Genomic DNA, 26,738 nt, shown 5'->3' on the forward strand with positions numbered 1-26,738 from the left:
AAAAAAAAAAAAAAAAAAAAAAAAAAAAAAAAAAAACTTAATTTGTGTTGAACTTCAATTAGCCCATGAGGAAATAAGGCAGAGGGAACAGCAAAGACACAGAAGTGTGAGAGCACAGCATGTTGGGGAACTACAAGTTGTTCAGTACTATAGGGAGACAGACTAAAGAAGAAGGCAAGTTATGAAGGACCTTGTATGTCATGAGAAGAGTTTGAGAAGAGTTTTTATTTCAACTTGAGGATGATGGAAAACCAGTGAAAATAAAAGATCAGGGAAGTAACATGGAGAAAATACTTGTGTTAGACATTTTGGCAAGAACAAGTTATAGTACAAATTGGCAAACTACAGCCTGCAGGTCAGATCTGGCTTGAACCTGTTTTGTAAATAAAGTTTTATTGGAACATGCCATACTCATTAATTTACATAACGTCTGTAGCTTCATTTGTGCTATAACAGCAGAGTTGAGTAGTTGTTACAGAGACCATGTGGCCTGCAAAGTCTAAAATATTTATTGTCTGGCCCTTTACAGAAAAAGTGTGCATACCCTGGGTTGGACTCTGAAACTAAAGACAGGTCTTCTGGCAAAAAGGTTTGTAATAGTCAAGGCGAAAAACAAGTTGTCTCTATTAGGGCAGTCCTGGTAGCAGTGGAAATAAAGTCATGAATTTAAAAGCTGCTGAAGTGGTAGAATCTGGATTGGGTGACAGAATGTTGAAGGTGAAAAGGAGTCTTCAGGGATGACTCTCTGATCTTTAGATTGGATAGCTGATTGGATAGATGGTAGTACCTTTCCCTGAATTGGGAAAATACCAGAAACTGATCACATTGTTGGGGGAAATTTTTGAGCTTTTGATATGCTAAGTGTGAGGTTCCTATCCCGATGTAGTCATCTAATAGGAAATTGATCTTTGGTTCTGGAGCTCAGGTGATAGATTTGGTCTGCAGAGTTCTGAGTGAGTAGTTTTAACCATGAGCATGGATAGGATTTATCAAAGAGATGTGGGTAAGGAGTGAGGGCCACAACAGGTTGAAGAAACCTGTCTGGGAAATACAAAAGGTCTTCAAAGAGTTCATGGAAAGATTCATATTATCTTTCCATTCTATTTTTCCACAAACTTTCTGAAGTAACTTTGTATCAACATTTAATGGTATGGGAAAAGGGAGGTGGAGAAAAAGGAACCAGCAAAGATCAAAAAAGAACAACCGGAGAAGTAGGAAGGAGGAAAACTAGGAGTGAAAGAGTTATATTAGAAGTCTAGGGAGAAGAGAGATTCAAGGATAGAATGGCTGGCAGGGCAAAATATAAATAAAATTGAATTTTTCAAAATATATATAGTAGGTAAGAAGAAGATTAAAAATTAAGGATAGAATGGCTGGCAGGGCAAAATATATATAGTAGGTAAGAAGAAGATTAAAAATTATCTGGATATGGTCAGTAGAATGACAGTGATGACCTTAGCAAGAGCAATTTCAGTAGAGTAGAAGAGGCAAAATCCAGGTTACGGCAAGTTGAAGTGTGAATGAGAAGAAATAACAGAATGATGGATATCCTAGTAGCCCTTACGTCTTTCTTATGCTCCAAACTCACGTATCTGGCTCTCATTCTGTCATTTCTATTTGGGTATTTAACAGACATCTCAAACCTAATATTTTCCAAAATTAGAATGCTTGATTTCCACCCCCTATACATACTAAAACATAATCATTATCCACTTCTCCAATATTTTCCATTTTAGTAAATAGCAACTCTGCACCCATTTGTTCAAGCTAGAAGCCTGGAAGTCATAATTACTTACTTTTACCCCGCATGTAGTCCACAACAAGTCTACCTTCAAAATATATCCTGAACCTTACTAGGTCTCACCATCTCCACTGCCAATACCCTAAACCAAACCACATCATTTCTTTTCTGCCCTACTGCCCTAACCTCTCAGCTACATCTACTTTTGCCCACTATGGCCCATTCTTTCCCCAATATCCAGAGTGATCATTTTTTACAGTAGATTATGATCATGCCATTTCCCACTTAGAGCCCTATAGTGGCTTCCCATCACAAAATCCAGAATACTTACCATGCCCTATATATAACACTTTATACTATCTGGCCCTGCCTGCATGTCTGACCTCATCTCTTACTACCCCCCTTAATCACTCTGTTCCAGCAAACAGTGGACTTTACACTTTTTCTAGAATACATCCAGCTTAATCTTGTCTTGAAGACTTTGCATTAGCTGTTTCCTCTGGCTGAACAAACTTTTCCCCCAGATCTTTGCAGGGCTGTTTCCTTCTGGACATTCAGTTTTCAACTTAAATGTCATTTCCCTCAAGTGATCTTTCCTAACTACCCAGCTTAAAGTAGTCCATCCATTCTATTGCCCTATTAGATTGCCCCGTTTTATTTTCATTAAAGCACTTACTGCTGTCTAATGTAGTTGCCTTGTTTATTTTTTGTGATTGTTTCCTTCCACCAGTTGGGATCTGTCTTACTCAGCATTGTATTCCCAGTGCCTGGTACATAACAGGCATTCAGTAAGTGTTAATAGGTTGCTGTTATTTATGTTGTGAGCATTTCCCCCATGTCATTAGCTATTTTTCTGAAACATTATTTTTTTAGATTAATAAAACAGTATTCTGTGATATGGATATATTATAATTACCTAATCAGTCCTCTATTATTGGGCATCAAAGTGATAGCTAACTATTTTCCCCCCTATTTTAAATACCACTGTAGTGAACATTCTTATGTATAAATCTTTATGGTGATCTTTGATCATGTCCTTAAGATGAATTCCTAGAAGTAAAATTGTTGGGTCAGAGTGTTTTAATGTTGCTTACATCTTGCCAAGTTATCTGATTTAAAAGGGATTTAAGAGCATCCAGATGACTTGTTGATGGATTAACATATTTTCCTAATTAACTTATTCCACTCGCTTAAATGATAATTTCATACTTTCTTTTCAATACTTCTCAAGAGGTCTTCAAAAAGTTTGTGGAAAATGCGTATTATGAAAAAACAATGCATGAATTTCAAATGTTTTTGCACTCAAATAAACTTGTACTAACTTGTTATAATATGTCTGAACAGGATTTAGTTTGAGGCACGAAGAAGGATAAGACATCAGTTTGAAAAGAGCCCCTATCAGAGCACCATGAATTCTGCTAATTGAAGCAGGAGCAAACACCAAATTGATGGTGAAGCTTGGGTGGAAGAATGATGAAATAACTGATGCTTCATAAAAAGATGAAGGGTACAATGCTCCAAAGCAATCAGCAGTTTACAAATGGATATATCATTTTAAGAAGGGACAGCAGAAGATTTACATCAAGTTTCAAGGAAAAACTTAATCCTGTTGGTGCCCTAATTAAAGAGGACTGACAATTAGCAGCAGAAACAATAGCCAACACCAAAGACATTTCAACTGCTTTGCTTACATAATTTTGACTGAATAATTACAGTAAAGTAAACTCTCTGCTTGCTTCAATGAATTGTAGCAAGAGATGAAACTTGACTTTACTAGTATGATCCTGAAGACAAAGCACAGTCAAAGCCATGGCTACCAAGAGATGGAAGTGGTCCAGACTTTTTGGAGGGCCAAAGAACAATAACATCTGCTTATTATGAGAATGTTTGGAGAAGGCTGGCCAAAGCTTTAGCAGAAAAATGACTGGGAAAGCTTCACCAGAGAGTCCTATACCACAACAAATGCTCCTGCTCATTCCTCTCAAACAAGGGCAATTTTGTGAGAGATCTGATGGGAAATAATTCGGCATCCCCCTTACAGTCCTGATTCAACTCCTTTTGATTTCTTTTTGTTTCCTACTCTTAAAAAGTTTTTAAATGGCAACCTGTTTTCTTCAGTTGATAATGTGAAGACTGCATTGACATGGTTAAATTCCCAGGACCCTCAGTTCTTTAGGGATGGACTAAGTAGCTGGTATAATCGCATACAGAAGTGTCTTGAACTTGGTATAGCTTATAAGGAAAATAAAGTTTATAATTTTAATCTTTTAATTCCATTTTCCATGAACTTTCTGAAGTCCCATCATACAATTTTTATTAGTGGCTATTCCCCCATGTCCTTGATAACAAAGCACATTATCAAACTTTTTCAGCTTTATAAATCTATCATAACTTATATTTTAAAAGTAAAGCATTTAAAAATTATGATGCTGATCTCTTTGTGTGTTTTGTGGAAAATGCATAAAAGCATATGCAATTCACAGGGCCTGGTTTTCCAAAGCCTTGGAGTTTCAAATATTGACCTTGCAAAGGACAGGAAATTTTCCCTAGGCTATAAAGTCTCTAGGAGCAAGCTGTCTGTTGGGGGAAACTTTAGAAATAAGTGTATTTAGGAGAGGTCATACTTTAGATAATGAGCTAGTTTGACCAACTTAGCTTTTTACTAATTGTACCTTGGAATGTCACTTTATTTTACTGATGTTACTACTTTCCATGTTAAGCTATACTTTTGTAACATTGCCCTTGTCCTTTGATGATTGAATCAACTGATTTTCCTTGTGAAACTTCCTTGTCAATAAAAGCGAAAGCTGATTTTGGATCAGGGCTGCTCCCCTGATGGGTTGCAGTCCCTCCAGGCCTTACTAATGGTACTTTGAGTGAATTCTTTCTCTTTTCTCCATCTCAGTTACACAGAGGAAAGTGTAACAGTGTTTAAAAGACTTTCCTGTGAAATACTTGATATGCTTTGCCTAATTTTTAATAAACTATTAGCTTTTTTCTTAATTGGTTTAAGAGCTTTTTATATATTAAACAGATATGCTATTGTATTTGTGCAAAGATGCAAAGATTCTTTCCTAGGTATTTTCTTTTGACTTTTTAATGGAATTCTTAGACATAGAAAATTTTTTTCTACATAGTCAAATTTATCAGTCTTCCTTTTTTGGCTTCTGTGTTTTCTGTTTTGTAGCCCCCACTACAAAATTATAAAAATTCCTGCCCCTCATTTTCATTTCTTGTATATATATGGTTTTATTTTTAAGGGTTTCTATTTTCAATTTATATGAAACATATTTTGGTATATGGATTCGCACATTTCAAAATCAAACCCTTTGAGAGTTAATTTCAATGGAAAATGCTTTTAAAACGTTTTAATAGTAATGAAAAAAAGGTTACTGTAAGACTGGTTGGAATATATTGGGAAAATGAAGAAATATATAGCAGGAAGAGTAGAATCACGATGCACGAGACATGCTCACGAAGCACTGTTCCCTGTCAGTCAACTGCTTGCATAAAAGAATGTTAATTGGGATTGTATATGGTAGAATAACTTGCACGTTTTAATACTACTGTGCTTTCCTAAGATTTGGTACCTCAAAAATGATTTTTTGATTAATTTTAAACTCCTGAGTATACCAAAACTTTAGAAAAATTAAAGTATAAATATCTTTTAGAGGTTTTTCTTTCCTTGCAATAGTTGAGCATGTTTTTAGAGAAGAGTAATCCTAACACATCAATTTCAAGCTTATCTTTTCTCCTAACTCAGCCTAAATACTTCCATCTTCTTTCCTAAAAGTTTTCTTCTTGTAAAGTTTTCTCAAAAAGAGTATAGACAAAATACCCAGTGACTCAATATAAGAACTGATATATGCTATTATCACTATCTAAATATAAAAGGTAATACAATATTAAAAACAGATCTATAAATGCACATGTGCAGAAAAGAATTAACACAGCAGGCCTGAGACTACCATCCTTAGAAAGGCCTGCTTATAATTTTGGCATTTGGCTGGCATCTAGGAACTTGGACTTGGGAAATGTGCCCATCACTGGAAAGAGTGGCTTACTGTGCCTAAACTGTACAAACAATGGTGATTTATGCCAAACACCTGATTTACTTCTGGAGATCTGGGATTTTGGTATGTGCTAGGCAGAAAGTGCCTATGTGACTAACTAATGACATAAACCTTGGATTCCTAGGCCCAGGAGAACTTCCCCAGTAGACATTTCACATGTGCCGTCATAACTAGCTGGAGGAATGAAGCTTGTCCTGTGTGACACCACTGGGAGATCACTCTTGACATCTTGAGCCTAGATCCTCCAGACTTCGCCCCATTCACCTTTTCCCTTTGTTTATTCTGCTTTGTATCCTTTTACTGAAATAAATCATAGCTGTGAGTACAACTATATACTGAGTCATATGAATCCTCCTAGCAAATATACTAATCACAATATACATTAATGCTATGCAATGGTTAGATATAAAATGCTGAAAACTGTAGAAATTAAAATCAGCCAAAAAAATGTTAAATGTTCTTACATATGGGCTTTATACTTCTCAAGAGTGATTTTAGCTATAAACCAAAGGCCAGTATTTAGATCTAAGTAACACAATAGTTACACTCCATCTTGTGGGCCATACTTGTACATATAAATGGTAATAAACATTTAAACACAGGCATTATCAATAATGTAGGATAATAAAGGGATACTTTGTTTAGAATGCTACAGCCAGTTAATCTTTCTTCAATGTAAAATGAACTGTATACAACTAACCGTTCTTCCATGATTAATTATGCTCATTTCATGAGTGAAAAAAAACTAAACATATTAAAAGTGGCTGACCTTTTTAATCATGTCCTTTTCAGCCTTTTCTTCTTTATCACATCTCTTGGCATTCCTATTAAGTTCTTTTGCAGCAAACTTCAAGTTGAATAAATGTTCTGAAAATATAGGTTAAGGCTATTCAAAATGTCATTTTCCCAACATAACTACCTGCAAAAAAGATGTTAATTATTAAACTAATCAGATTAAGATTATGCTATTAAAACCAACTAGTCATAAAGATTTGAAGAAACAGAACAGTTTATCTCTTCTACGCTTATTTTCTATTAAAAATTCAAATTAGTAGAAGATATTATAATGGGAAAACTAACTTCACAGTAAAAAAATCTTGTAGACACCACCTTATGCAAGGTTAACATCACCAGTAATAAGACACTTCAACATCCTTTTACCTTCTGAAACGACAAACTGAAAACAGTACAGCATCACTTCTATGGTGGTGTTGCCAAAAACATAACTTCAGTCTACTCAAGAAAAAACATCAGACAATCCTAAACTGAGACATGTGATATAGCTGACTCTTTAAAATTGTCAAATTCAAGAACAACAAGGAAAGACTGAGTAACTGTCACAGACTGAGGAAACTAAGGAAACACGACAGCTAACCACAATGTGGGATCCTGATTTGGATCCTAGAACAGAAAAAACACATTAGTAGAAATACTGTTGAAATACAAATAAGATCTGTAGTTGAGTCAATATTGTAGTGATGTTGATTTCCTTTTGATAATTATACTATAGTTATATAAGACACATTAGGAGCTTAGTAAAGAGTATACAAGAACTCTATTTTTGCAACTTTTAAATCTAAAATTATTTTATGATTAAAACTTGAGATTAAAAGGGAGAAAACAATCATTTAAAAAGGAAAAGAAGTATAATGGGAAGAAAAGTACTCCCTTCAAAAAACCCCAATGAGCAGTATCATAAATCTTTGATGACACAAAAACATAAAGTACATGTACATTAATATGACAAATCAATGTGAATTATTTAAAAACCAACTGGTTTATGTCATGATTAAATCACTAGAAAGGAAGGTTTGACATATTTTCTGACCTTTACAAAATGATAAATGTTACTTTTTTAACCTTGGTTCTGCATTTCTTCAAAACATCTACAAAAAATGGAGGGTTCATTTTTTAAAAGGTGCACATACACAATATAGTTTAAAGGGCTGTTTTTTGAACTGATTATATCACTATGAGAAAACAATGTTTCATTTACTAAAGCTAAATCATAAATTAAGCTACCTTGTTCATCTCTCAATGGCTTAATGGTTCTAATTTAAAACTGTATTTATGGATAATGACAGGGATGAATTTGCTACTCTGAGCAGTTTTCAGAGTATAAATTCTAGATATACCTAGAATTGTTAAGAAAATAAGTCATGTGTATGAATTTCTGGATCATTTTAACGTAAGATATACTTTCCATTTGTAAGATTTAACAATTTCAGGTAGGTGACTAAGGAAGTTATAGCTCCTTTTATATACAAGGTTTGGTAGGAATTCCCAACTGCAGCAGCACTGATATTCTGGGTCAGATAATTCTTTGTTGTGGGGGCTGTCTATGAATGCTACGAATTAAGCAGTATCCCTGTCCTTTGCCCACTAGATGTCAATAGCACCCACTTCTCCCAGTTGTAACAACCAAAAACATCTCCAGACACTGCCAAATGTCACTTGGGATTAGGGAGGGGAAATCAAACTCAGTTAAAAATCAATCACTTATATATAAATGAAAAGAAAGAAAAAGGAATGAATTTTTCATTTCCTAAATCATCTTCCAAATAGAATTGCTGTCTTTAGAAAAAGTCACTATAGGGGCCGGTCCGGTGGCGCACTGGATAAGTGCGCCGCTTGGGAAGCGCGGCGGCGCTCCCGCCCTGAACATGTGTGTAAGTAAAATTTCCATGAAACGGACATTAAAAAATGCAACTTCTTGTATCTAAGGATAATTTGTGACCTCATTATAAAATAGTTAACCCCAAAGTGTTAACACAATCAAAGCATTATAGTAAGCTATAACTTATCTGTATTTGCTCACAACTTCTGAGTTTCCCTTTTTCTCAAGGACTTAAAATCTGCTGATTTGATTGCATATTTTAATGATAATGTAATAAAATTTTAATGATAATCTATAAAATTTTGGGGTACTGCCAAAAAAAAAAAAAAAAAGAACAAAAAGAAAAAGTCACTATACATAAAAGCTGAATTATGAGGCCGATTTTTTTTTTCACTCAGTTTGTTTTTTAATTTTATCATTATACAATGTAAACTTATTTTATGGCCCTTTACCACTTTCTCTCTAACCCCTACTGTCCCACCCTTTTCCCATCTCTGGCAGGCTTCAGTTCTATTCTCTAACTTTGAAAGTTCAAGGAATTATTGTGATTGTTGTATCTTTCTTTTTTTTCCAGCTCCTACTTATGAGTGAGGACAAAGGATATTTCTCTTCCTGTACCTAGCTTAGTTTGCCTAACATAATTTTCTCTAAGTTCATCCATGTTGCTGTGAATGCAGAATTTCATTTCTTTTTATGGCAGAATAGTATTCCATTGTGTATCTATACCATATTTTCCTTGTCCAGTCATTCATCAATAGACATTTAAATTGGTTCCAACTCTTGGCTATTCAAAATAGAGTTGTGATGAACATGGGAGTGCAGGTATTGCTTCGACATGATGATTTCCATTTCTTTGGGTATACTCCCAGCAGCGGGACTACTGGATCCTATGGCAGTTCTATCTGAAGCTGTTTGAGAAACCTCTATACCATTTTCCGTAATGGCTACACCAATTTTACAGTCCCACCAACTAGTATAGGAGGATTCCATTTTCTCCGCATCCTTGCCAGCATTTGTAAATCTTTTTGATAATGGCCAGTCTAACTGGCATGAGATATTTAATGTGATTTTGATTTGCATTTCCCTGATGCTTAGTGATGGTGAGCATTTTTTCATGTGTCTGTTGGCCATTTGTATATCTTCCTTTGAGAAATGCCTATTCAGCTACTTTGTCCATTTGTTAATTGGATTATTTGTTTTTATACTGTTAAGTTGTCTGAGTTCCTTGTATATTCTGGATATTAATCCCTTCTCAGATGCATAGTTTGCAAATATTTTCTCCCATTCTGTAGATTGTCTTTTCATTCTAACTTTTGCTGTGCAGAAGCTTTTTAGTTTGACATAATCCCATTTAGTTGTACTTCTGTTGCCTGTGCTTCTGAGGTCTTCTTTACCCAGTCCTATTTCCTTAAGTGTTTACCTACATTTTCTTTCTGTAGTTTTATAATTTCAGGTCCAAGTCTTTAAACCATTTTGAGTTGATTTTGGTATATGGTGGGAGGTATAGGTCTAGTTTCATTCTTCTACATATGGATGCCCAGTTCTCCCAGCACCACTTAATGAAGAGGCAGTCTTCTCAACAATGTATGCTCCTGTTGCCTATGTTGAATATCAGTTGGCTTGTAAGTATGTGGGTTGATTTCTGGGTTCCCTATTTTGTAGGGGATTGAATCTGCAGAACATTTTCACAATGTTAATTCTTCCAATCCAAGAGCATGGAATGTCTTCCCATCATTGTGTGTCCTCTTTAATTTCTTTCAGCAGTGATTTGTAGTTCTCATTGTAGTGATCTTTCATTTCCTTGGTTAAATTTATTCCTAGGTATTTTTTTTTTTTTATTTTGGTGGCTATTGCAAATGGACTTGCTTTCTTGATTGCTTTCACTGCTATTTCGTTATTGGAGTATAAAAACACTACTGATTTTGTGTGTTGACTTTGAACCTAGCAAATTTACTGAAACCGTCAGCTTAGAGTTTTTTCATAGTCTACGTTTTTCTAAATGTAGGATAATGTCATTGGCAAACAGGGAATATTTGACTTCGTCTTCCAATCTAGATGGCCTTTGTTTCTTTCTCTTGCCTGCTTGCTATGTACTTCCAATACTATGTTGAATAGGAATGGTGAGTGGGCATCTTTGTCTCCTTGTTCTTAAGGGTGAAGCTTTCAGTTTTTCCCCATTGAGGATGATATTGGCACTAGGTTTGTAATATATGGCTTTTACTGTGTTGAGATACTTTCCTTCTATACCTAATTTGATGAGAGTCTTTATCACGAAGGGGTGTTGAATTTTGTGAAATGCTTTTTGTGTGTCTATTGAGATAATCACATATTTCTTGTTCTCGATTTTGTTGGTGCGGCGTATCACATTTATTGACTTGTGTAGGCTGAACTATCTTAGCATCTCTGGGATGATTCTCACATGATCATGGTGTATAATTTTTTTATGTGTTGCTGTATTCTGATTGCTAATTTGTTGATGATTTTTGTGTCTATGTTCATCAGAGATATTGACCTGTAGGTTTCTGGTCTCTATTTCATTTAGTTTTGCTCTGATCTTAATTATCTTTCCATCTACTAATTTGGGGATTGGATTTTTCTTGTTTTTCTAGTTCTTTGAGGTGAAGTGTTAGGTTTTTTTATATGAAATCTGTTCTTCTGATGTGTTTATTGCAATAAACTTCCATCTTAATACTGCTTTTGCAGTAATCCAATCATTTTGGTATGACGTGTCTTTATTTTCATTAGTTTCAAGAATTTTATTGGTTTCCTGTTTAATTTCTTCTTGGACCCATAGGTCACTCAGGAGCATGTTGTTTAATTTTCATGTATTTGTATAGTTTCCAGAGTTTTGCTTGTTATTTCTAGTGTTAATCTGTTGTGGTATGAAAAGACACTTGAAATTATCTCATTTTAAAAAAATTTGTTGTGGGCCGGCCTGGTGGCGCACTGGATAGTGTGCCACTTGGGAAGCGTGGAGGCGCTCCCGTCCGAGGGTTCGGATCCCATGTACAGACCGGTTCCCGCTCACTGGCTGAGCGTCCCACAGGTTTTGGTATGATGTATCTTTTATTTTCACTGGTTTCTAGAAATTTTTTCATTTCCTGTTTAATTTCTTGTTTGACCCATAGGTTGTTCAGAACCATGCTGTTTAATTTCCATGTATTTGAATAGTTTCCAAAGTTTCACTTGTTATTGTTATTTCTAGTTTTAATTCATTGTAGTCTGAAAAAATACTTGAAATGATTTCAATTTCTTAAAATTTGTTGAGACTTGATTTGTGACCTAACATATGGTGTCTCCTGGAGAATATTCCATGTGCTGATGAGAACAATGTACATTCTGTAGTTGATGGATGAGATGTTCTGGTCTAAAGTGTAGTTTAAATCCTGTGTTTTTCTATTGATTTATTGCCTAGATGATCTGTCCAGTGTTGAGAGATGGGTGTTCATGTCCTCTACTATTTTTGTATTGGGGTCTATCTCTTTATTTAGGCCTAATGTTTATTTTATATATCTAGATGCTCCAGTGATGGGTGCATATATATTTGTGATTGTATGTCCTCCTACTGGTAGATCCCTTTATCATTAGATAATGGCCTTTGTTTCTTCATGGTTTTTGATTTCCATTTGTGTGGTATATATTTTTCCATCCCTTCACTACTAGTCTGTTTGGTCTCTACAGGTGAAGTGAGTCTGTTGAAGGCAGCATATAATTGGGTCTATGTTTTCAATCCAGTCAGTCAGTCTGTGTCTTCTGAGTGAGGAGATAAATCCATTTACCTTGTGGGTTGTTATTGAAATGTACTATCTTATTCCTGGTAGTTTATCTTCATCTGGATGTTTTAAATATATTTTAATTTGTCTTTCCCCATTTAATGTTTGTCTTTAATGTTTGTTGGTTTTTTGAGGTGATAACATTTAGTTTCTTTCTCTGTTTGCATTTTTGTTCTATTGGTGGGTTTTGTTCTTTCTCGTATATTTGTGGTACTGATTATCATTTTTCAGATTCCAGATGCAGGACTCCCTTGAGGATTTCTTGCAGGGCTGGTTGTGTGGTGGTGAACTCCTGCAGTTTTTGTCTATCTGGAAAATACACTACTTTTCCCTCATTTCTGAAGGATAGCCTTGCTGGAATAGCACTCTTGACCAGCAGTTTTGTTTTTTCTTTTAGTACTTTGAATATATCATCCTATTTTCTTCTGGCCCGGCCTGTACAGTTTCTGTTGAGAAGTCTGCTGTTAGTCTGGTAGGGGCTACCTCATAGGTGACATGATGCTTTTCTCTTGCTGCCTTTAGGATTTTGTCTTTGAATTTTGCCTGTTTGACTATAATGTGTCTTGGAGAGGATCTTTTTGGATTAAATCTGTTTAGGGATTTTGGGGCTTTCTGGTTCTGAAGGTTAGTGTCTTTTTACCTGGGAAGTTTTCTGTTATTATATCACTGAGTAGGTTTTCAATGCCTTTTCTTTCTCCTCCACTTCTGGAATACCCATGATTCAGATGTTTGGGTGCTTAAGGTATATACTCTCTTAGATTTTCTTCATTTTTAAAAAAATTCTTATTTCCTTTTCTTTGTCCACCCGGGTTATTTCAAAAAGACTATATTCGAGATCAGAAATTCTTTCTTCTGCTTGCTCTAACCTGCTGCTTAAGCTCTCAGTTGTGTTATTTTGTTGATTGAATCTTTCGGTTCCATGAGTTGTGGTACATTCTTTCTTAAGGTATTACTCTCTTTGTAAATTTTTACTTTCCTCCTTAATATCCTAGATTTTTTCCTCATTTCATTATGTTGTCTGAGTCTTCTTGTGTCTCATTGAATTTCCTTAAGATTGTTGCTTGGAATTCCTTTTTGGTCATTTCAAGGGTTTTCTGCTCTGTAAGGTCTGGTATTTGAGAATTACTGTATTCCTTTAGTGGTGACACATTTCTTGTTTTTTTTTTTTTTTTGTATTTCTAGCATCTCTACATTGATGTCTGATCATCTGGTAGAGAAGTTGCTTTTTCTGTTATTCTGGAGTGGGCTTTGAGGAGAGAGACTTCATCTTATTTTGGTCTCTGCTGGTAATTCTCTTTATGCTGATGCAGTTGAGTGGTCAGCGGGACACCTGCACAGTGGCTATGGCTGCTACTGCAGCAGCAGGATGCCCTTCCATTGACAGTTGCTGTGGTGGATCACCCGTATGCAAGTGGTATTTTTGGTGTGCTCCTTGCCTTCTGCCAGGTGGTGGGAGGCTTCTCATGGTTCTTGCCTAGGACCCCGTGTGTGCTGCTGCCTTCTGCTGGGTGGTGAGGGGCTGCCCATGGCTCCTGCCAAGAATGCCGTGTGTGTTCCTGCCTAAATATTCTTTATATTTATTTTTTTAAACAAATGATTTATGCTTTCCTCAAACCTAAAATTTACTGTAAACTGCAAATAGGACTGAATACTGAATGCCAAGTATAGGTAACTCTTATTTAATAGTTAAGAGTGATTGTGATATAAAATATTGACCAATATATTATTAATGAGATATACTATAAAGGTCCATTGAATACTATAATGCTTTTTTCCCTATCACCCTAAAAAGACACAAGCCACTTCTAGAAATATGGAAGCCTAAAGATTTAGAAAAATACCTTGAAATACTGGGTAAACTACAATAGAATTCCTTTTAAATGCAGAGCTTATCTTGCAAAACAGCAGGGGAAATCCTGGGAGACAGAACCAAAGAGAAAGAAGGAACTATCCAGCAGCAAGTAAACACTGAAACCCCTAAAGCCCCCTATGATATGGTGTTGGAACTGAACTTTCTGGATAAAGCTAGGACCCTTGAAGACTACAATATTAGCACAGGGTAGGTAGAAAAAAAAATCCTATCAGCTGGCAAAGGAAGATGAAATGACAAGATTAACTGGTCTTACGAGTCTTGGCTGGGAGCTGGAGGAAGAGCAAAGGCTTCCCTAAGAATTTATAACTATGGCCATGTCTTCATGTGGATTTGGGGTTCAATTGTATATTACTACAATCCTCTTAGAAAGATCACCCTGAAACATTAACTTAACATATTCCCATGTTAGAGAGACATCCACAACCCAGGAATTTCATCATTCCTACAGGTTTAGATGAATAGATCAGTAAAACAGAAAATCAGATAAAGCCGACCATGAAAGTGCCCCAAGTACTGTGCTGATTTTTTCAGATTCTAAATTTTAGCAAGTAGGCGAATTTGTAGAATCAGAGAATGGTAAAAATCAAATTTATTTCACAAAAACATAATTAAGATCTGATATAATGAAAGGCTTGGTGAACATAGAGACTGATAAACACATGAGTAAATCCATAGAAATACTGACTATCTGTGGGGGTCTTCGAAGCATTCATGGAACGATTCACATTATCTTTCAATTCCATTTTTCCACAAACCTTTTGAAGCATCCTCATGTATGATAATTATAATGTCTCATTTTGGAGAAAAAAAAAGCAGAAGTAACATAAACACAATGAATACATGTAAGACAGAGGATGGAGTGACTGATGTTAAATATTTTTAAATCTCTATTATTCAGAAGAAAAGGGTTTCTGATTAGCTTTGACATTTAACTATGCATGTTGTTAAGGTCAAGGGTACTGCTAAAGAAGTAGCATGTAACTTGCAAAATAGTAGAAGGGAAAAATGGGGTGAACCACTTAATATATCCAAAAGAAGGCAGCGAAAGAGAAGTGATTCACAGAACAGGCCACAGAGATATCATACAATAAATGAATAGAAATATTCTCAAAATGTCAGGATTAAGAAAATAGTAAAACAAAATTACCACTATGTGCTTTAAACAGGATTTTAAAACACAAAGACATACAAATGTTAGATATGAAAAGACAGAAAAAGTTATACCAGATAAATAAAATCCTACAATAAGCAGGTATAGCTCTGTTAGTATCAATCAAGACTACTGATCAAGGGAAAAAAGTCATAAATAGTGTAGGAATAAAAAAGAAGAAATAACTGCAGATACAGTAGAGATGTTTTTAAATCCTGGTTGAGTATGCCTTCTCCAAAATTCTTCGGACCAGAATCATTTCAGATTTCCAATTTTTTCAGATTAGGGATACTCAACCTGTAATAAATTATGAACACTATATAATTGGAAGTCTTAGACAAAATAGATAATCCTAGAACAATCACTGAAACAAACTCAAAGAAATAAAAAAATCTGAATAATTCTAAATTCCCGATTCAATGTTTTAAAATATTTTAACAGCTACATAAACAAATAACAGGAGCAGGCCCAGATGGTTTTATTGGTGCATTACACCAACAAAAGTAATTTCTGGTAAGGGGTATGCCCTCAGTACGAATCTGGCCCTCACATCATGGCAGGAGGGGGAACAATTAGCTTTGTATCTCGTGAATATTCTTAATAAAAAAGCAATTCCTATTTTACATAAACTTTCCCACAGAAAAGAAAAAAGAATAAACACTTCTAAACTTTGATACCCAAACCAGAAAAGGACAGTGTATATGAAGGGACAATTATAGGCCAAGCTCACGTATGAACAAAGATGCAAAAATACGGAACACAGTATTAGCAATCATGCAGTGTATTAAAGATTCTTCATAAACATGATGGATTTATTCTGGCAGTGCAAGGATGTTTTAAATCAAAACTATCCATGTATTTTAACCACTGTAGTGGACTGAATGTCCCCCCCAAATTCATTGAAGCTTGAATTGTGTCCCCCAAATTTTATATATTAGAATCTTGGCCCCCACTGTGACTGTCAAAAGGATGGGAAATCCTATTATGCTAATTGAAAGGTGTGGCCTTGAAGAGGTGACTAGACTGTAGGACCATGCCATAGTGAATGGATTAAAAATGGTGGTCATGGGCATGGTTTGGACAGCTTTAAAAGAAAAGTGAATAAGGAAGTTAGGTTCTCTCTGCTCTGCCATCTGAGACCCCTGGGTCACTACAGCCACCACCAGATATGTTCCCTGCACCACGGACTTCTGAGCCTCCAAAACTGTAAGCAATAAATTTCATTTTCTCACAAATCACCTAGTTCCAGGTATTTTGTTATTAGCAATGGAAATGAACTAAAAAAAACCATATTAGAATATTAAAGAAGAAATCACAAATGATAATCTCAATACAGAAGGAATAAAACATTAAATAAAATCCAACATTTGGTGGATTCATCAAATCAACATTCAGATGAATGGTTCATGACCAAACTCTTAGCAAACTAAGAATGGAAGAAAACTTCCTTAACCTGAAAAAGTTATCAACCAAAAGTCTACAGCAAACATCATTCTTAATAGTGAATGGTTAGAATTCCTTTTAAAATCAGTAGCAAGAAAATTATCCTGCTCTAATTTTTTTTATTAAAGCATTTTTTGGTGTCCTAGTAAACATGATAAAAAAAGAAAGAAAAGGTATATGGATTACAGTGGAAATCCATTACAGTGTCAAAATACTTATTTTTAGATAATACAAATGTTTACATAAAAAACTGAAAGTACACATATTCTCTAACCCAGCAATCCCACTCTTAGGTATATACCCCAAAAAACTGTCCCCAGTCTACATAGGAAATATGTACAAAAATGATCATAGTAGATTGCTTGTAATGACAGGAAAAAATAAAAAACAATCTAAATGTCTATCACTAAGAGAATGGGTAGATTGCAATATATTTCTATAAGAAAAAATACATATACATGAATATAAAAATAACATCACAAATATATCCCAAGCATCATCATAAATTGAAAGAAAATAGCAGTATGATACTGTACCTATAAAACTTGAAAACATGTAATATAAAACTATATCTTAATGTACATGTATGTGGTAAAGTATAAACAAATGCACAAAAATCAAAAACATCAACTTTTGCATAGTGGTACCTTTGGTGAGGGAAGAAGAGAGTTGAGTTCACAAGGTTTTATTTCTTAAGCCCAGTGGTAGGTACCTGGTGTTTATTTTATTCATTTTTGTACTTCTGGGGGGGGGGGGGAAAGGATTAAAGTTTAATAATTAAAAAATCATTTTGAATAAATGGTTAGATTAGTTAAGAGCTTATAGTACTTATTCCATGAGATGGTATCTTTATTTTTAAAAGGGTAGTTTGAAAATTAAGAGAAAAAAACAAAAAACATATATTAAATATATACTAGTATACAGACAACATTGTTAGAAATGTGTAGAAATATTATAACTTGAACCTGTTTGTGCTTGATATAAATTTAAAATAAAATAGGTGCTTTCCAAGACTGTCTTCATATATTCTGTTCCTAAACTTCAAGTACTCTGTAGAAATACTCATTTGAAGTTGAAAAGTGTCAGTAGCTACTTTCTCTGACATGCCCATGTCACTTTATAGATCACATTATGTACTTTTCTATACTTCACTGTAACTGGTCATGTGTCTGATCCTTCAAGTAGACTATGAACACCTTGGGAATAAGGATGAATCCTCATCATCATCGTATCATCATCTTAGTGCAGTTTTGAACAGAAGTACTCAATACTTTTAAATAAATGAATACTAGAAAAATGTTTTTGTAGTGGTATATGAATTATTTTGAAAAAAGTATCACTGATGCTGGACAAGAGGACTCAGTTATACATTTAAACTTATAAATAAGTTTATACAAATCAAATGCTGTTTGCGTTATATATTAGGATTCCACATAAAATTTCATTCATAATAAAACCACTGAGTTAGAAAACCAATGTCATAGAGGTCCCTCAACTTTATTTTGTGGATCAGTATAATTAAAAAAGAATATATCAATACCAAAATATAGAAAGAGTCACAGAATAAAGGATAGCTCTTAAAATTGAATACATTTAGCTTTGCAAAATACTTTATTTACATTGTCCATTTTTATTTTTCCCATTTGACTTGATCTTGAAACCTCATCATAAATCAGCAACATCAGAATTACAGATAAAAGTTCAATAAATACATTAAGAGTTCTGTGCCCATTTCCCGGAATTTTCAATTTGGTAGATGTGACACGGGTCTCAGAAATCTAGTTTTTAAAAGCTTATCAGGTGATCTTCATGCACATCTAGGTTTAGAAACTATTGAGTTACCATCCCCTTCTACAGCAAAATTGAAATACTGAAACACTTCAGTTGCTCTCATATTCACAGATATACATACACGAATCAAATGTAGATCCAAGATCTCTCATCAACAATTCCAAAATACAAACAGTTCTGATAATTGAAAGTTATACATAACACTTCATAGGAAAACATGACCTGACTAGAAAAAATTTGATGACAAAACCTGATCTGAACAAGAAGTTATGTATAGACTTTAATTTATCCCAATGATGTTCACGTGCTTCACTGTAAGCATAGAAATATTAATGTTTGATTACGAAGTGCTGGCTCAAACACCATTAGAGATATAATGTAATATATGGCATATGTACCTTATTAGGCCTTTCTAAAATTTAAAGAAGTCTGAATTCTGATTTGAATATTAAAACAAACAGCAACTCAAAACCTGATACCTGTGTATGGTTATTTTCTCAGTCACCCATTATATGAAGAGTGGTTCTTGTTTAAAGACATACCAAATAGAATAAAAGTACTTAAGAATTAGGAATAAGGCAATTTTTTAACATTTCTTTTTGGAAAGGAGCCTATGTAAAGTTAGTTTCTTGAACAATCAAGCTATTTCTAAATTCGTGTAAGAAATATTTTCTCCTTAAACAGATATAGGGTTCAGTAAAGCAGTCTAAAGCTTTATAGTACTTACAAATTAAATTTTAAAGAGCAGAACTAAATGAAATAGAGACCCAAAAAACGAAAGAAAAGATCAACAAAACAAAAGGTTGGTTTTTTGAGAAAATAAATAAAATAGACAAACCATTAGCTAGGTTAACAAAAAAAAGAGAAAAGGCCCAAATGACAAAAATCAAAAATGAAAAGGGAGACATTACAACTGATACCACAGAAATGCAAAGAACCATTAGAGACTATTATAAACAACTGTATGACAACAAATATGAAAACCTGGAAGATATGGATAAGTTTCTGGACACATACAAACTACCCAGACTGAACCAAGAAGAGATAGAAAACCTGAACAGACCAATTACAAGCAATGAGATTGAAGCAGTAATCAGCAATCTTCCAACAGAGAAAAGTCCAGGCCCGGATGGCTTTAAAGCTGAATTCTATCAAACCTTTAAAGAGGAATTAATACCAATTCTCAAACTATTCCAAAAAATTGAAATAGAAGCCATTCTCCCAAACTCATTCTATAAGGCTAACATAACTCTGATAACAAAACCAGATAAAGACACAACAAAAAAAAAAGAAAATTACAGGCCAATATCCCTGATGAATATAGATGCAAAAATCTTCAACAAAATATAAGCAATCAGAATACAGCAACACATCAAAAAAATTATATACCATGATCAAGTGGGATTCATCCCAGGGATGCAAGGATGGTTCAACATTCAAAAGTCAATAAACGTGATACATCACATCAATAAACTCAAGGACAAAAACTATATGATTATCTCAATAAATGCTGAAAAAGCATTTCGCAAAATTCAACATCCCTTCCTGATAAAGACTCAACAAATTAGGTATAGAAGGAAAGTATCTCAACACAATAAAAGTCATCTATGAGAAAGCCACCGCCAGTATCATTCTGAAAGGGGAAAAAATAAGGCTTTTCCCTTAAGAACAGAAAGAAGACAACGATGCCCACTTTCACCACTTCTATTTAACACAGTACCAGAGGTACTAGCCAGAGCAATCAGTCAAGAGAAAGAAATAAAGGGCATCCAGATTGGAAAAGATGAAGTCAAACTATCCCTATTTGCAGATGATACAATACTATATATAGAAAAACCTATCAAAAAACTCCTAGTGCTGGTTAATAACTTCAGTACCATTACAGGACACAAAATAAATGCCAAAAAATAAGTTGCATTTACATTCTCCAGTAATGAGCTAACAGAGAAATCAAGAAAGTAAGCCCATTTACAACAGTCACACAAAAAATTAAATTCCTAAGAATCAATTTAACCAAGGAGGTGAAAGATCTCTACAATGAGAACTACAAACCACTACTGAAAGAAATTAAAGACAACACAAAAACAGGGAAAGATATCACATGCTCTTGGATTGGAAGAATTAACATTGTGAAAATGTCTATACTACCCAAAGCAATCTACAGATTCAATGCAATCTCCATCAAAATACCAATGACATTCTTCACAGAAATGGAAAAAACAATCTCAACATTCATATGGAACAACAAAAGACCCTGAATAGCCAAAGCAATCCTGAGCAAAAAAAAAATATATAGCTGGAGGCATAACACTACCTGACTTCAAATTTTACTACAAAGCTATAGGAACCAAAATGGCATGGTACTGGCATAGAAATAGACACTCAGAGCAGTGGAGAATAGAGAATCCCAAAATCACCCCTCAGGCTTACAGACATCTGATATTTGGCAAAGGGAACAAACACATACATTGGGGAAAAGACTGCCTATTCAATAAGCGGTGCTGGGAAAATTGGGTATCCAGGTGCAGAAGAATGGAATTAGACATGCACCTCTCACCATATACTAAAATCAACTCAAAATGGATTAAAGACTTAAGTATAAGACTTGAAACTGTACAATTACTAAGGGAAGGTATAGGCAAAACACTTCAGGAACTAGGTCTGGGCACAGACTTTATGAACATGAGCTTGAAAGCACAAGCAACAAAAGAAAAAATAAACAAATGGGACTATATCAAATTAAGCTTCCACACAGCAAAGGAAACAATCAACAGAGTGAAATGACAACGTACACAGAGGGAGAAAATTTTTGCTAACTATGCATCTGACAAGAGATTAACATCCAGAATATATAAGGAACTCAAGCACTTACACAGTAAACAAATAAGCTAATTAAAAACTGGAGAAAGGAACTAAACAGACATTTTTCAAAGGAAGACATACAAATGGCCAATGGGTACATGAAAAAATACTCAACCTCACTAGACATCAGGGAAATGCAAATTAAAACCACACTGAGATTTCATTTCACCCTAGTTAGACTGGTATAATTAAAAAGACAGAATAACAAATGCTGAAGAGGATGTGGAGGGAAGGGAACACTCCTACCCTGTTGGTGGGACTGTAAATTAGTACAGCCACTATGGAAAACAGTATGAGATTTCTCAAACAACTATAGATAGATCTTAGATACAATGCAGCAATCCCACTTCTGGGTATATGCCCAAAGGAATGGAAATCATCATTCAAAGGGATACCTGCACTCCCATGTTTATTGCAGCTCTGTTCACAACAGCCAAGATATGGAACCAACCTAAATGTTCATTGATGGATGATTGGATAAGGAAACTGTGGTATATATACACCAGGGACTACTACTCTGCCATAAAAAAGAATGAAATTCTCCCATTTGAAACAACATGGATGAGCTTGGAGAAACTTATGTTGAGTGAAATAAGCAAAGCACAGAAGCATAAATACCACATGTACTCACTCATAAGTGGGAGCTAAGAGAGAACGAAGGAAGGAAAGTAAGACCACCGTGGGGCATTGAGCCTCCAGAGGAAGAGAACATATTTAGGGATACAAAGTGGAGTGGGGAAAGGAGGATGAGGAGGGAGGTCGGGGATAATTGGGTGGGGGACAGGAGGTATCATCACAATTTGTGGTAATGGGCATACTGCCAGCACGGATCTGGCCATCACATCCTAGGCACAAGTGGTGACAATTTGCTCTGTACGCCATGAATATTCATAACCAATAAAAAGTAATAATTGTTTTTAAGTAATTTACTTTTAGGTGCCAGGAGGAATATTTTAACTATGAATAGTACTTCATACAATTCAATAGTGGTTTGTAAAATATAGGAATCTTCATTAAATCATAATTACTAGCAGTTGTGACAACTACAGCCCTATTATTACATTTGTTTTAATAAATTCAGTCCCATAAAGAAAATGAACATGCACATATACATACATTTATACACACACAGCAGCCAAGGTCTTTTCAATTTAAGAGGCAAGATACACATTACAGGAATGTGAATTTTTACTAGACTCCTAAATAGTTGTATACATTCAGAAATTAGTAAGAGGATGAATTTCTTGACCTCAGCCTTACGCTGTGATATGGATGAGAGACAAGATTACCAACAGCTTTAGTACAATTTAAGTATAAACGTATACAAATGGTCTTCAAAAAGTTCATGGAAAGATTCATGTATTTTAATTCCATAAACTTTTTGAAGCACATAAACCCACAGAGGAGGACTACCTATCTCTCCAGGTTTCATAAAGAGGTGATATTTTAAGTGAGTCTCAAAGGAGAAAAGTGTTAGGGAGGGGAGAAAAAAGGGTACAGTAGGCAAAGGAACAGTATGCAAAAGCACAGTCAGAACTACTGTGGAGGCCATTATCTCTGAAGCACAAGGTGTCATAGCCTGGGATTACATAACACTTTGTTTAGGGCCTTAGATATCAATCTTTCTACACATGTTGATAAATATTACTGTTTAGTCTTTCTAAATTTTCAATCCATCAAAAATAAAATATTTCAGCCATTGTTTTTTCAGTGGGCAAAGAAAAACAAAGGCTGACTTAATAGCAACCAGTTTGCCAAACTAAATTTGTGATTCATCAGTGAAGATTATTCTACCAGTGTTATTTTTACAAATAGAAAAATACTCCAGAGATTTACAGCAAACTAAAATATCTAAACTATCGCACAGTATTTCAACTCTGATTCATAGCTCGATTTAGTAGCTGAATTGATGTCATTATTTTCCACATCAGCAATCTTTTCTCACTGGCTTATTGCAAAAGATTCAACAGAACAAGTTGCTTCGGTTACACAGACATATATGAATATATTTGACAGTGGTGCTTCTGTCATCCTTCAATGCTAAATGAAATACTGTACATCAAAAATAATTTTTTTAATTACTCAATGGATTACTATTCCTATTGCTGTCACTGCTGCCAGTACTACTGCTATAGTTTTAATACCTTACTTAACCAACACTCTCAGCACTACAGTGTTCCACATAAGGAGACATTTTTGTAAGCTAAGGTTCAGGTTCACTTTCTAAGTTGCTAAACTATTTTTAAGCAATTTTTTTTTTCCTTTTTGTCTTTTTCCATGTCCGGCAACGGATCGCAACCCTCAGTGTTGCCCCCGTACCGGACTGGGACCGGCAACGGGATCGCAACCCTCGGTGTTGCTCCCGCGCCCCGCTCAGCCAGGGAGCGGGAACCGGTCTGTATGTGGGATCCGAACCCTCGGCAGGAGCACCGCCACGCTTCCCAAGCGGCGCGCTATAGCAGTGCGCCACCCGGCCGGCCCTTTTTAAGCAATTTTTATAGTCTGTTTGCTATATAAATTTATAGAATTTCTATAGAAAAATTGTTATAGTCAGTTTGCTATAGAAATTCATAGTAGAAATCTCATGTCCCACCTACATCTCTAAAGTGCATGGAGAAACACTAAGTGAAAATAAGTTATACAAACACAGGGCACAAGCTATTTCATTCCAAGTGCCAAAAGAAGGATTATGCAATCCTCAGGGTATACAAAAGTAGAAGTTCAGAGAAAAAAAGGAGGTAAGAGGAAGGAAATAAAAATATTCCACTAGCAGCTGCCCCAGAAAAAGCAGTAGTACCAATGCCATAGATTGTTTATTCATACATTTGACGAGAAGTGGCATTATGCATTCAACTTTCCCCTTTTTCAGTTCCCAGCATCTTGATCTTCCCTTGGGTATTTTGGGGAGGTACAGTTTAGGATCAGAGAATCACAGATCATCAGAACTGAAAGGAATCTTAGAGATCATTTGTCAACTCCCCTCATTTTACTCATGTGAAAACTGAAGCCTAACTATAGATAACTGAGGATAAATTGCTGAATACAAGAGCAAAAAGGAACTCAAATCCAACTCTTATTCCCTCCCTTGCATTTTAACTTTCATAGGAATTGCTCAGAATTGGCCCTCAAACGGCATCAAACGATAAACCATACATAATCCTTACATTTAATACTTCTTGTAAAACACCACCACCACTACTACTACTACTACTACTACTACTACTACTACTACTACTACTACTACTACTACTACTACTACTACTACTACTACTACTACTACTACTACTACTACTACTACTACTACTACTACTACTACTACTACTACTACTACTACTACTACTACTACTACTACTACTACTACTACTACTACTACTACTACTACTACTACTACTACTACTACTACTACTACTACTACTACTACTACTACTACTACTACTACTACTACTACTACTACTACTACTACTACTACTACTACTACTACTACTACTACTACTACTACTACTACTACTACTACTACTACTACTACTACTGACTAGTCAAGCTGTACATTATAGGACTACTGTCAGGTAACAAATCTAAAAGGTAAATTTGAAACATTATTAATATCTTGGTCGAAATACATCACAATACATTTGTTAACGCTAGAAGAGCCTCAGAAATTACATCTGCCTTAGGATTTAAAGTGATGAATGATTCATAATGTCTAAAAGACATTTTTAATGTAGCTGGCAGTCTTTGCCTGTAACACAGTCTCAAGCGTCTGGGTGATTACGAAAGGAAATAATACTAATCTAGTACTTCCCTTTCTCTACTCTCAGAATATCTACAGTACCTATTATCTACTTCATTGTTTCTTAACTTTTTTCAGGTTAGAATCCCTTGGATGCCTTTTTCATTCAAAGATGCCAGCTACAGTCTCCCCAGGAAAATGCACATACTAACACACACAATTTTGCTTACAATTTCAAGAAGTTTAGTTAGAATCAACTGTTCGTACCATTCATCTCAGTTAAAATGTGTTAACTTGTATTGCTATTTATTTCCACCCATGTGTGTCTTGGCTCTACTAGATAAAAAGCTGCTCAAAGTTGGGGATGGATCATAGACTCCTCTATGTATCCACAACCTGAGTGTATTGCTTAGCCCACAGTAGACTCAAATATATGTTAATAATTCACTTTTACTAGAAAGTCATTTCTTTTTGTGTCCACTATGGGTCCAGTGCTGTGCAAGGAAATGAGAGTTAAAAAATAAAAGGACCCTGTCCTCCAGGAACTCACAATCTAATGCAAGAGACAGATAAGTAAACACACGATTACAATAAATGGGGAAAGGAGGGAGATTCTAAAATGTAAAGGAAAATAGATGGAGAAGGGAGCACAGAGGAGAAACTGGTGGGAACTGGTACTCTCAGATTCCTAGGTTTGGCAGGGATGGCAGATTAAGGGATTAGAAAGATGGAAAGCTTCCCATTAATGAATCACGCTTGAGTTAAATCCAACAACAACAAAATGAGTTATAAGTTAATCAGTTAATCGGAAGAGTAAAAATGTAGAGAAGCAAAAAAAAAAAAAAAAAAAAAAGCGTGGACCAGAGAAGTATCCCTTAATTATTTCTCTACTATTGTTACACTCCTATAGTTAATCTAACCCTAGTCCCCAAACACCCTGTGTAAATATTGCATACATACTGCTATTAATTAAATACTTGAGAAACACCTACACAAATATGTAACAAAAAATAAATGTGGCCATTCCATCAAGTTTTTTAAAGTTATATTTGCCATTCTCTAAGGAAGATATACAAATGGCCAACAGTCATATGAAAAAATGCTCAACATCACTCAGCATCCGGGAAATGCAAATCAAAACCACACTGAGATACCACCTCACCCCAGTTAGGATGGCTAAAATCCAAAAGACGCTGAACGATAAATGCTGGCGTGGTTGCGGAGAAAAAGGAACTCTCATACATTGTTGGTGGGAATGCAAAATGGTGCAACCCCTATGGAAAATGGTATGGAGGTTCCTCAAACAGTTGCAGATAGATCTACCATATGACCCAGCTATCCCACTGCTGGGAATATATCAAAGGAATGGAAATCATCAAGTCGAAGCTATACCTGTTTCCCAATGTTCATTGCAGCACTCTTCACAATAGCCAAGAGCTGGAATCAGCCCAAATGTCCATCATCGGATGAGTGGATACGGAAAATGTGGTATATCTACACAATGGAATACTACTCAGCTATAAAAACGAATGAAATACTACCATTTGCAACAACATGGATGGACCTTGAAAGAATAATATTAAGTGAAACGAGTCAGGCAGAGAAAAAGAAATACCACATGTTCTCACTTATTGGTGGGAGCTAAAAAAATAAACAAATTAATTCACCCACAAACACACACAAAA

General features: G+C 35.1%; 1 protein-coding gene across 2 annotated transcripts in view; it reads right to left on the minus strand.

Annotated features, from left to right (window-relative positions):
• The window catches only part of LOC103596296 (charged multivesicular body protein 1b-2-like), a 48,494-nt gene that overhangs the window by 19,612 nt on the left and 2,144 nt on the right, over nucleotides 1-26,738 (minus strand). For both annotated transcript variants that reach the window (XM_008579898.1, XM_008579897.1), the window contains exon 2: nucleotides 6,584-6,681. In XM_008579898.1, coding sequence (XP_008578120.1) covers nucleotides 6,584-6,681 — 98 coding nt within the window. The remainder of the gene's footprint in view (nucleotides 1-6,583; nucleotides 6,682-26,738) is intronic.

The sequence above is a fragment of the Galeopterus variegatus genome, unplaced genomic scaffold (genome assembly GCF_000696425.1).
Source record: "Galeopterus variegatus unplaced genomic scaffold, G_variegatus-3.0.2 Scaffold1976, whole genome shotgun sequence".
Lineage (NCBI taxonomy): Eukaryota > Metazoa > Chordata > Mammalia > Dermoptera > Cynocephalidae > Galeopterus > Galeopterus variegatus.